General features: G+C 44.8%; 1 protein-coding gene across 2 annotated transcripts in view; it reads right to left on the bottom strand.

Annotated features, from left to right (window-relative positions):
• LOC144943006 (cell adhesion molecule 2-like) overlaps window positions 1–13,179 on the bottom strand; it is a 131,700-nt gene that overhangs the window by 25,398 nt on the left and 93,123 nt on the right. For both annotated transcript variants that reach the window (XM_078870128.1, XM_078870129.1), the window contains exon 3: window positions 12,574–12,726. In XM_078870128.1, the coding sequence (XP_078726254.1) occupies window positions 12,574–12,726 (153 nt within the window). The remainder of the gene's footprint in view (window positions 1–12,573; window positions 12,727–13,179) is intronic.

Genomic DNA, 13,179 nt, shown 5'->3' with positions numbered 1-13,179 from the left:
TTTTTCATAAATCTATATATTTTTTGACAAACATCCTAGAGTCTGAGAACTCTTAGGCGTAATCACACTCAGAAATCTCAGGCTGTGAATATTATAATTGGATAGGATAATTTAATATTTCTTAGGGGATGAAAGTCACCTTTGGGCACATGTGATAGCCCCGCTATTAGCAGCAGTTGCCCAAAGCATAAAAATTGAAATATTCACGTTTAGTATTGAAAAAGAAAAACTGCACTGTATGAAAAAAAATGCGAAGCCTTTTTTTTGTTTGAAGAAAGCTCATCAATAATTTTTAGGGTTAAGGATGTTGGGAGCTTAATATTTATGAAAGAGTAGGCATTTTTACGAATGCATCTAATTTATCCTCAGTACTATGAATGCATTTAACGAGTATGTCCATGCATATTGTAATGTATATGATAATCAAATAGTAAAAATGATTTGGTGAAGTATGGAAACTTTGTAATGCAATGACTTATTCGGTGTTTTAAATTCGACTATGATATCAGGAAATAAAATTAATTATTTCGTGATTTATACAAAGGGCGTTCGGCATAACACTGCCGATGCCATTTACACTGCACATTTATTTCTTCCTTCTATCGAAGCCCACAATGGTTGGCACAGCCAATATCCACTCCCCCAAGCTCTGCTCTCAGCATCCCTTTGAGCACCATTTCACTTACTCTTGTCAGGAACCTGCCCTCCTCCATCCTGTGCATATGTCCCACCTATTGTAGCCGCCTCTTCCCGATTCCAAGTTGCTTACACCCCATCCTGTGACTAGATTCCGGATCTTCCCCACCAGTGGCTATTTTTCGGTTGCCGAACAAATACATTGTGAGGTCGCACTCATTCAAGGCAAAGTGCTTACCATAAATTAACCACAATACCCTGCTGATTTTGTCAAGGGGCAAAAACCATCACGCGAACTCCAGTCATCCTCGCAGTGGCTTTTGGCTAACCATCGAACAAAGACGGTCACTGTATCATGCGCTTTCAAATGCGCTTCTGCTGCCATCTGAAATGCTCTTCCTTACGATATTAGGAAGCCACTGAAGCTATGCATTTTCAAATCATCTAGATTGAAAACTAATGTCTTCAGAACCGCTTTTGTGTTTAAATTATCCTTCACCAGCACCTCCAATTACCATGATTGGCTACGTACGGTGTGAAAGAAGTTCAACATACGTACATTCAAAGAGCAAACACTTATTTTCTCGTTTACTTTGTTCAAGTCCAGCTATCTGACTCAAACGGTAAAACATAACATTAGTCTTACCTCAACCATCCATCTATTAACACAACATATTACAATTCGACTCTTCCAAACTACAATCAATTATAACAAGCATTCCTTATACGTAAATGAGACATTGTCCACTTAATATTTTGGACGAATCCATTTCATATGCTTATTCAGATAACATGAGAATGGACAGTGAAATGAAAATAGACTTAAATAATATATACCATAGAGTCACATCACAATGTTAAGTATGCTAATAAATGCTGTCTTTCGCTGTCTCTACACATATGCATTATTCATCCAGAAGTTGTTTTCCTGTTGGAAAAAAAAACTCAAGACGTAATTATTGGCACTGCAGGATAATGCGAGAGAAAGTGTAGCAAAGTTTGTGCTTCTTTGAGGAGCGCAAGGCGCTTGATTGTGTTTGCTGGACACTTCGGCACCGAGATAGATAATGATGAGCCCATTATCAGTTCCTCAGCAGGACTCGTTCCTCCTCGGTATTCTCCGACTCGCCAAACACAACATGAAATGTAATGAGAAATGTTTGTAACTTGAGCACAGAGATGTTTATTGCCAAGTTGTCAAATTCTCCAGCACTGGCTCCAAGCCACTGACAGTGAGGAGTGCTTTCCCATCGTGCATTTGAGCAGAGAAATAAATAGAAATATTGCTAACATCAAAAACGACCGATTCCTTTCGACATGTACCTTTAAAATCAGATACATCACTCAATAGAAATTGTCCCTTTCTCTCACACATTAAGATACGTGATCATCTTAGTTGGTGAGCTTGAACAAGTGGTGGGAATTCCACATTCCCATGGCAGGAACCATTCCTCCCGTATAGAGCAACTGCTCAGGACAACCACTATTGACATCCTACGAAGTGGTGCAGCCTCGCCAGGTAGTTGTCATTGTACTCATCCCAGAGAAATGATGATGTTGTTGGTGATGGTGATCATTAACCCCTGGTTGATATCTCTCAACTGTGAGCCTTGATGAGCTACAAACTACTGATATTTCTTTGGGCTTATCTCTTGGGCTTATATGACATTAGCTTCAAATCATGAACACCTATCCTGTGCAAAGCCCCATATCCGACCATCACATATCCACCCTGAACAATGAATATCCCACACGATCACCCCTCTCTGTTACCTGTGTTGCTCTCGCTATGTATCTTGGTGATATCTGTCTGCTAATATGTCTGTCTATAGTTTTCTGGTTAGATTTTATGTCGCTATTTCATTATACCTGATGATGATTGCTTGTGTTGCAATCGAAACGTCGTATTCTATTATTTAATTTAATTTATAATTTTATCTTTAGACGTGACTTAACCGAAAGAAACAAATAATAATTCCTGCAGTCACGAAAGTTCTAAAATTAAGATTAATATCCCACACCTCGTGTGGTATTGGGGCATAGTGGAAATGTTGACATATCCAACCTTTTCACAAATCTGCCTATACCTCAGTTCCCAGTGAGTCCAATAGGCGATGTTTAAGTTCGAAAAAAACAAATATTACTTGCTATGCCTAGTAAACAATGAAACATTTCTTAACAAGTGGCTTTTATTAGAATTACTTGATTTCTAAATTTATTTGGCATAATTTTTAATTATTTGCATGATTAGTTTTACAGGGCAAAGCACAATCAATGATAGGATGAAAAACATAAATAACGTTTTGAATAATACATCACTCAATTACATATTCGGAAGTATAAATCATATAATTCGTATTACTATAGATACCAAGCCGTTAAATATTTTGAGATTGCGTGCGATGCAAGACAGCCAATTGAGAAATGAATGACATTTTCATTGTTGTTTATAGTTTTCAATTATTTAAACTACTATGACACTATCTAAAGTCATAAAGATAGAGTATTTAGCTTTTTTAATATTACATCCATTATTTTATTGTAATAATTTATATCACATATATCATTTTCATTACAGTAGGTTGTGTTTTATGTTCAGTATTTCATCCAATAAGAGTAATATATATTTTATAAATGGAAGCTCACGAGTTAAATCTCGTTTGGAATGACTTAACCAATCATACTTATAGGGTAGGTAAAATTGATACCAGGTTGGGGAAAGTCTGGTACCTGCTTTAATAGTGTGGAATTTCCACTTCTGGTTCAGGACCATCAATTGAGATGAGTGCCATCCAACACTTGTTTGACATTGCAAACACGCTGGCTATGACCTATGCTCAGTATTTCATGTCGTTCACATGCTCCACTAGGAATTATAAGAATAATTTTACATTCCGAATGAGTTGCACATTCCCGTAAGCATATACAGTATGCAATAGCAGCCGAATGAAGGCCATAGGCAATGGGGCATTAAGGAAATGTGTAGTGAGTCCCACTAAGTCGCAGACGTTGTCTGGGAGCAACACTATTTATTACATCAACTCAACACAACATGACAAATTGAACGGCCATCTAACCTACGGCAAAACTAGACACGGTCCCGCTATCCCGGTCCGACCACGAGCTGGGTCCCGGACTGCGTGGCTAGAGGCTTCTTCAACCCGACGTGTATCTTCACTCACCAACAGTCAAGAACCCCGAGCCCCACACGGGGCCCCTTATATAGGCCCGGGCTGGGGCTGGCTCCACCTCTCGCCCCGCCCACCTTCTCGATCTCTCTGGCCCTTTCCCAAAGGCTCCCGAGAGCTCTTCTATACCACGTGACCACCCAGCAGCTCCCGTCCACCGGTGGCCCCCCTCCATTATCATCCGGTCACGTGTCGGCAGGTCAACCAGCGTATCATGCCCCAACGTAACCCTGGCTGGCTGACACTCTCTCGCTCCCTCACTGGGAGCCCGCACCACACACTGTACGTGTTGCCTCTGTGCTAACCAGTGCTCACCCAAGCTAGGGCTGGTACTACGCCCAGTAAACGGGCTACACATAATGACAACATAATATCCGCTGTGGCCTCACAAGCCCGGCACCACACAGTGACATTCACAGCCACTACAAATGTAAAGCAATGCATGCATTGTTAATATACCAGCAGCTATGTGCTCATATAAGAACTTGTCAGGAATGTACAGTATATGCATGTATATGGGCGATGTGAAAGGTTAAAGGTAAAGGTGCAGGACTTAAATTGCTTGCTCACGCCACTGTAAGCAGAAAGGTCTCTGCGAGAGAGAGATCTGGAGAGCACCTCTGGAGGGTTTTTGGCCTCCTCTTCCACACTGGTGGGATTCCACACACTTTATCCCAGCACGCACGACATGATGATCGACTAACTGTGGTGTGTCTATGATACTGCGAGGTAAAAGGCTGCCCATGTTTGCAACTGGCACACCGGGATGTAAAACAGGCTACCTCTGGATTGCAAGTGCAGTTACACCACCGTGGCAGCATCCATACCGACTACTTATACTCCTCTGTAAATGCACAGAAACATATACGGTGATACCTTCAACAGTTTAATTATTGCAATATATATTTTTAAGGCGACTTAAATTGTTAATAATTTGTGCATTGAAGGAAAAGTTAAGGAACACACGTATTAGTTAAATCTTCCACTTTCTGCCCTGCCTCCTCCCCCCCTTCTCTCTCCCCCCCTACTGCCGAGGCCTATATAACCTCGTGCAACGGCAGATTTATCGCCTACTTCAGCAGTTCTTTCTTGCTGTGGTTGTCGCACCTGAAGACGATTGCTTGTGTTGCGATCGAAACGTCGTGATCGATTATTTTTCTCCCTATTTTGACTTTACCGAAAGAACCAAAGAGTACATATTAGTTTATTTAGATGGCAAAATTGTGAACAATATTTAATGTTGATTTTAGATTTTATTGTTTTTTTTTGGTGTTGGGATGGGCTAATTGAAGATAATTTATTGATCACTAATATTAATGTATTAATGGTGAAACTATTGAGAAATAAATGTAGAAAACTACTGCATTCTTCGCTACAATTGCTCAAGTTGCAAAACACGGGCTTCGTGTTAATTGAAGCATTTTTTCAATTACACCAACTCTCGCAATGAGACATGACTCAAACTGACCTCTCATGTCCCTAAAGTTAACACGAAGTTAAGTGTATTGTTTAATTTACATGGACATTGCATTTTGTTATTATTTTAGCACAGTTTTATTTAACGGATTGCCAACCATGAATGTAATATATGTAGCATATATAAACCAGTTCATTGTAAGTTTATTTCACTTCATTTAATTAATTCAGCTTCATAACCAATCCATGGTTGTAAGTAAATTCTGGTCAGGGGTTCATTCAGCCCATCATCCTTTACGGGTCAATAAATGAACTGCTTTGTGGGAGTAAAGGGTAGCTGTTACCCTATGTAGGAAATGGGTCCTGCCATACGAATGTGGAAATTTCACCGCTGGTTCATCAGCAGTGATGCTTGGGTTCCCTTATTTACCCGTCCTCTACGCTTAGATGTCAATGATGCAAAGGTCCATAAGTCTGGTTCCAGCTCAGCAGCAGCCCGCTCTGGTTAGTACTGTGGGTGTATTAACAAATAATTACCATCAGTTCACTGCAGACGTTAAATATCTCGTGAAGTTATTCGAAAAGAGGAGAAAGACGGGTGCTGGTGTCGCCATCCAAAAAGTGGCAATATTTTAAAATCCCTCGCGTATTGCCTGAATGGGTAATGCCACATAGCAACATCGCCTTCTACCATTAAACCAGTGACTACTCTACCCGTCTGTGAAACATAGCCTCCTCCGATCACCTTGTGCTATTAGGATGTCGTGGATCCCAAATGTCCTCTTGATTCGATTTGGACGCATTTATTTTATAGGGGGAAATCCTTCTGCAATGTTCTCTCGGGGCAGACGTGGTTTAGTCGAGTTTAACGTAGAGGAAGCGGGCGGTGTTTGTAGAATGTTAAAAGGGAGGAAGAAGCTACGCAGCACAAACACTGGAACGTGCATTGGGGCCTCGGGAAATTATTCGCGCTGCGCTTTTCTGCACAGTTATTTTGTTCCTTTATTTCCCATTTTCAAAACCGGCACAATGGCAGAAAATTGCACTCTCGTCCGCACTGAAATATTTTCACATCTGCACAGAGATAAAGTGTCTCCCTGATCACAGTAATGAGGCGTGTGCCAATCACCATGAACGTCACTAAGGCAGTGTTGGAAATTCTACATTCCTATGCAAGGGGACAGTCATCCCATCGGACAATTAATTTAGAAATGCGTAGACTTACCGCAAAATTGTATTTATTATTCTATTTATAGAAGAATAATGGGCTGACTTAACCTCTGACCAAGAATTGAGTTTCCAACCTCCTGCGGTTGATTTTATCTCAATGTTGGCACAGCATGACCCTCACGTGGTATTCAATAAAAATGTTGATTGATTGTGGTTCAAGTTAAGCTCTCCCTACTCCACTATCACCACAGATAGGTTGAGAGACGTCCAAAGAGAGGTGGGGGTGGTGGTCCCTCCATTTCAAACTATTAAAATAGAGTCCAAAGTAAACGTCTATAAAGTATACATTTGCAGCATCTCAGGATGGAGCACGGGGGGGGGGGGGGCGATCATCCCTATTGCCCCCCCCACCTCTGCCCCCCTTGGATTCACCACCGAGTGTCACGTCCACACTCAGGAGGTTGAGAGCCTGTGTTGGGTGTAACGGTTGCAATATGTAAACTACCTCGCCTGGTATACAGAAGGTTGTGGGTCCGATACCAACCCCGACGCCTGTATATTTGGAGTTTGCGTGTCTATCTCTCTCTCCCAGTGAGCGCGTTAACTTTTCTCCGGGTCCTCCGGTTTGTCCCTCCACATTTAGCAAACAGGCGCCGAGAGTTTTTGGCTGCTCGAAACGTCCACATGATAAGCCACTTCGATGAGCTATCATTTGTGGTGGCCAGATCGCTTCTGAAAAAAAGCTGTATAGCTCAGTGGGCCTTACTCGGTGAAATGAAAAAAATTGTAATGCGCGGGAAGCATCGCACCGTTCAATCCACCTTCGCTGTGGTGGCAGTCGCGGTGGTGCAGGTAACAGGGCGCTCATCGTGATCACACTGTACACGTGCCGCTGGGCCATTTCATGACCCCGCGGGTGTTCGGCAGGCCGGCAGGCAGGCCGTGATTTAAAGAGAGCTGCTATTTCAAATAATACGATGGCCTCAGAAATGACGCGGTTATGCAGGCTATCGGGGTGCTGCACGCTGTGCTACGCCCAAGACGTCGCGTGCTTTAGCGGAGCCCCTGTATAAACCTGGCCAACTGCTTGCTCGTGCCACTGCTGACAAGGCCTACTCTTCCGCACTGGCTCTATGTCTGGGAGGTGGTTAGATTAGCCACACTCTACTCCACCGTATGCGACCTGCCGATTGACCAATATATAACTTATGTGGTTATTATATTTTAGTGCATTGTCAAACACGTACAGGCCTTCATTGCTCCAAATTTATAAAGGAGCCAACTATAGGCATAGCTTGACTTAGTTTTCAACATATCTGCATCACATTTGGGGGAGAGTGCAGTGTGGGATACACATATAACACCTTGATGTGCATGAGGTCAGGACCAGTGTATGAATTATATTCCCACCACAGAGCTGTTTATCATCAGAAAAGCAGAATGTGTTGCTTTGAAACGAGCCCTTTCCTCTTTGCAAACCATTCACATGTAACACAATTTTGAACACAAAGACGCAGACCCATGGACAGCCCTGCCATTAACATTATGCAGTTCATCCGAGCCCTGTGTGGCCACTGAAAATAAATTTGCTCGCACTGTGTGAATTACGGCTGCTGACAGGCATGTTAATGATGTCTGTAATTCCATGCGCGATATCAAGAATTACCCCGTGCATCTGTGAATATGTTTGTAGCTGTGTGTACAGTATATGTGTGTGTGTTTGTGTGTCCGGCAAAAACAACCCCTTACCTCCTCGTGGTGCCGGACGGCAACGCTGTGGTGGGCAGTGCCATGGGGGAAGGGAACATTTAAATTGGCCTTACCCCTCATGGCATTTGTAACCACCACAGCGGCCAAATGCCAGGCTCTGGACGGATGCGATGAATGGTTACTCCTCCACCTTCAATTAACTACCTAATTAATAAGCTTGTGCCAGAGGCCCCGGGGGGACAGATGTCTATGACGTCTCCTGGCCAAACCTCATTTGGCAGAACCAGGAGACTGAAATCTTACCCTCAGTGCTCCTCCAGAAACAGCAAAAAAACACTATGTGTGGCCACATGGAATGTTCGAACGTTCACTGCGGAGGAGAGGCTGCAACTCCTCTGTCGGGAGCTGGACCGGTACCGCCTGGATCTCTGTGGTATTCAGGAGGTCCGGTGGACCGGCTCTGGCTCCAGCCACCATGAGAGGTGGACAGTCCTCTTCTGGGGCAGGAGACTGCCAAACAACAGGGGGTGGCTCTTCTTCTGAACAAAATAATGAATGGAACTTGGGAGCGTGGCGGTGAGGTTAGGGAAGCTGGAAGCCCCAGGCTGCTTTGGGCTCGCCTTCCTATCAACCAGAGGCGAGGAGTGGTGGTCGTGGTTACTTATGCCCCCACCGAAGATGAACATCCATGGAGGGAGGCAGGCAAGCCCGATGAGTCTGATGCCTTCTATGACCTCCTGTCACAGGTGCTAGCTAAAGTGGCCCCTTGGGATAGAGTCATCTTGTTGGGTGACTTCAATGCCCGAGTTTATCATGATGCTGGCACCTGGTCTGGAGTGATTGGAAGGCATGGGCCAGATAAGCTCAATAATAACGGCAGGAGGCTGCTAGATTTTGTGCAGCCCATGGGCTTATAATTACCAATATGCTGTTCCGACATCGGCGCATCCACACAACATCATGGATGCATGCCGGGTCCAAGCAAGAACATCTGCTGGACTACATAGTGATGGAACAACAGCAGATGCGGGCCCACGTCCTTGATACCAGGACCTACCGTGGAGCTGATCTGCCCACTGACCATCGACTTGTCATCTGTAAGATGAGCCTGCCATTCGTCCACTCCGGTGGTGGGTGTACACCCAGGACCCCATTCAAACCCTTAGTGGCATGGTCTCAGCTAACTAATGAAAGTTGCAAGCGAGAATTCCATCATCGCTTGCGGCTGCGATTGGCATCTTCCCCCACTCCTCCTGCTGTCAGGTGGAAATAGGCGAGGTTTAGGACTGTGGCTCATGCAGCTGCAATGGCTGCTTTGAGTACATGGTCTAGACCTCCCCAAAGACCCTGGCTGACAGAGGAGGTGTTCAAGCTGGCTGAGAAAAAGTAACAGGCCCACTTTCATCGGCTACAGCATCCCACGTCGGAGAATGAGAGCCGTGAGGTGCTGCAAGGATGGGTGGTGATCGCGGGTTGCTGAGGAGATGGAGTCTGCCTCAATGGCCCGCGATCACAGATCGCTCTATAATTCCATCAAAAAAGTAACCTGCAGTGCCACACCTATTAACATAATTCGGGGGAAAGAACAGCAATCCAATCTCCGACCCCCAGGAACAGGTTTTTGGATTTTCTGAGCATTTCTGTGAGGTCCTGGGGAGGGGAAATCCCTCAGCCTGGAAAACATTGTGGGACAAAGTGGGGATGACCCTGCCGAGGCTGCGATGCCTCAAATATTGGAGGAAAAAGTCACCCCCTGTGAGTGGCTGGCTGAGGTACCATCTGTTGAGGAAGTACTGAAGGTGATCCAGAGTCTGAGACGAGGAAAGGCACCTGGCAGAGATGATGTCCCAAGCAAAATGCTGAGGAAGGGTGGAGTTTGTGCACAGACTGCCCTACATGACATTATAACAATAGTCTGGTCCACTGGACGGGTTCCGCAGGATTGGACGAATGCCCTGGTGGTCCTCCTCTTTAAGAAGGGGGATCGCACAGACTGTAACAACTACAGGGGCATCTCACTCCTCAGTGTGCCCAGAAAGGTCCTGGCAAGGATTATTCAACATCGCCTGGCATGGTACGCTGAGGAGAGGCTTGCGGAGCCCCACCGGTTTCAGGAAAGGGTGTTCCTTCACAGATGCCATATTTTCTGTCCGTCTGCCACAGCAGAGGTGGAGGGAATTTCAACAAGACCTATATCTCTGCTTTATTGACCTGGTCAAGGCCTATGATACCATCAGTAGGACTAGGCTCTGGGCTGTTCTTCATGCTTTCGGAGTCCCTGGCCATCTGCTCACGATCATTACGGACCTTCATGATGGTGAGCGGGCCCGGGTAAAACTATGTGGCCGGGAGTTGGAGCCATTCCATACCTGGGCAGTAGAGGTCTCACTCCGAATCAGTCGAGTGGCATTATCTTTTCATCGGTTGCGTAACGCTGTGTGGAAGCTACCTGGTCTATCGCTCCTCACAAAGCTTCAGGTCTTCTTGGCCACAGTCATTCCCTCCCTTCTTTATGCTTGCGAAACGTGGACTGCCCTAATGGAACATCTTCACCAGTTAGAACCATTTAGGCTGGCCTGCCTATGATCCATCCTGGGTTTAACCAGGCTGGATTGTGTGAGGAGCTCACAAATCCTTGAAAGATCTGGACAAAGTCCCATCGGTGAGCTCCTCTGGCAGGCAAGGTTGCATTGGCTGGGTAGTGTAGTCCCCTAGAGAAGAGATGGAGTGATGTGGTACAGAAGGATGTGGAGCTGAGTGAACTTGCCAATGACTGGTACCAGCGGTATCAAGATCGGCCTCTGTGGAGGAGGCTCGCGAAGGACGCCACTGGGCAGTTGGAGGCAGTCGCCCTCCAACAATAACGGAGGGCGGAGGAGTGACGCTCACAACAATGAGCGGAGCACCGGGTGGCTAAAGCACAGCAAGTTGGCACAGTAGGGGGCACTGGTGGTGCATCAGCCAGTCATTTCAGTCAGTCGGCCTTTGGCATCTGGGTCTGCCCCGTGACCTCCTGCCAGTAGGCGTTCGACACTTCACGTGGCCTCAAAGTGCACATAGCCTGGCACAAGCGTCGTGGTGACATCACCGCCACTTAGTGGCGAATGGCAGTTGTTGTTGTTGTATGTGTGGGGAGCGGTAGTGTAGCGCTACGAACCCGGTGACCCGAGTTCGATTCATGCTCACGGCCAACACCAATGACGATTATCATAACTAGTGCTGGGCCTTCTGTAGGTCTACTCAGCCTCAAATCAGTACCTGGTGCGATATGTAGAAGAAAAAAAAACTTCGCCAAGAGGGAGACAAAGGTGGCTGAGCGTGGTGTTGGCCACCCACCCCCTCGTGTGCCATGCCGGCCTTCATAAGTGCTGCTCGCTAACAGCACTTGCTCCAAGAGTCTGTTAAGGCTATATGGGGGATCTTTATATATGTGAACCTGTGTGGGGGAGCATTGCCTCAGTGGTTGGCGCAATGCGCTGCAAGCGCAGGTGGTATCGGTTTTTGGGCCTCCCCCTAGGTTGACTTAGCCCTAAATATATAAGTGGGGTGGCGTGTTGCCACCAACACAGGGATTGACAATGTCTTTCCGGAGCCACGTCGGTCATAACCACTCATGCAACCTTCCAGCGTTGATAATTCACTGTGTAAAAAAAAAATATATTTTTTTTGTTCCTGGTTAGTAAGTGTTATTTTCTATCTTGATTTAAAGCTTTCGTGACTGCAGGAATTCATACTCTTTGGGTCTTTCGGTAAAGGCACGTAGATAGAAAAATAACAAATCTCTCACAATACAATGGCCAGCCCAACAGCTTTGGGGTGCCCTCGATCTAACCCCGCCCACTTACCATTGGGCTGCACCCATCTCAGGCCTATATGACACCTTGCTTCAGCAGCTCTCTTCCTATATTTTGTCACCTAAGGATGATTGCTTGTGTTGCGATTGAAACGTCGTGATTTTTATTAGTTTTCTATCTACGTGACTTTACCGAAAGACCCAAAGAGTATGTTATTTTCGAATTGCTTATGCCTCAAAAGTACAGAAAATGGTTATTATTCCCCACAAACTTTGCTTTTGTGACCAGGACACAAAAACAAAGTTAATAATCCACTCCATTAATACCACTGTGTAACACATTTTATTTTTGTTCCTGGATAGTAAGTATTATTTCCTAATTGTTTATGCCTCAAAAGTGCAAAAAATGGTTATTATTCCCCACAAACGTTGCTTTTGTGACCAGGACAGTGATATTTTGAAATGAGAAAACGTGTGCTTTTGTGCCATCTTATAAACTTTTGAGGCATAAGCAATTATAAAATAACACTTACTACCCAGGAACAAAAATCATGTTACATATATAATTTGCTCGCATGCGGCACCTACCCCGACACGTCTCTCATTGGCCGAACGGGGGCACGGATGCTTGTGAGTTTTGTTGATGCTTTTTAGCCTTACCCAGCACCGTGAGGGTGGTGGACACAGTCTTGACCGGCTTGGTGAACAGGGAGCACACGTAAATGCCCTCGTCAGTAAGGGTGGCGTTGTTGATGGAGATGGTCAACACCGTGTCCGCTCGTTCAACCAGCTCTATCCGCGTGTCCTTGAGGGCTGCAGGGCAACAGAGAACACAGCCATTATTTTTGTTGTTACACTTGTTTACCCAGGAAGGCCTCACTGAGTCTCAATGATCTTTTTCATGGAGAAACTGGCTCCTGCCCGTCTCTCACTGGGTTGGTGGGCCTGGACACCTCGACTTTGTTTCTATTTAAATTACACAGTTAAATGAATGTCTAGTGTAAATTTTATACAAATTACCAAGTTACTTTTAGTTGTGTAATATAGATACCGATTACAAATTAGAAATGTAATAAAAATGTAATATTTAAATTTCATAACATTTAGTTTAAATTTTGATTTAAAGCTTTCGTGACTGCAGGGATTCATATTCTTGGTTCTTTCGGTAAAGTCACGTAGAAGGGAAATAATAATTTTTTTTTTTTTAATATTTGTATTATTTTATTATTTCCCTTCTACGTGACTTTACCGAAAGAACCAATAATA

This window comes from Lampetra fluviatilis, chromosome 29 (genome assembly GCF_964198595.1).
Source record: "Lampetra fluviatilis chromosome 29, kcLamFluv1.1, whole genome shotgun sequence".
Lineage (NCBI taxonomy): Eukaryota > Metazoa > Chordata > Hyperoartia > Petromyzontiformes > Petromyzontidae > Lampetra > Lampetra fluviatilis.
The sequence above is the reverse complement of the archived record's forward strand: the minus strand, read 5'-3'. Positions and strand labels throughout refer to the sequence as shown.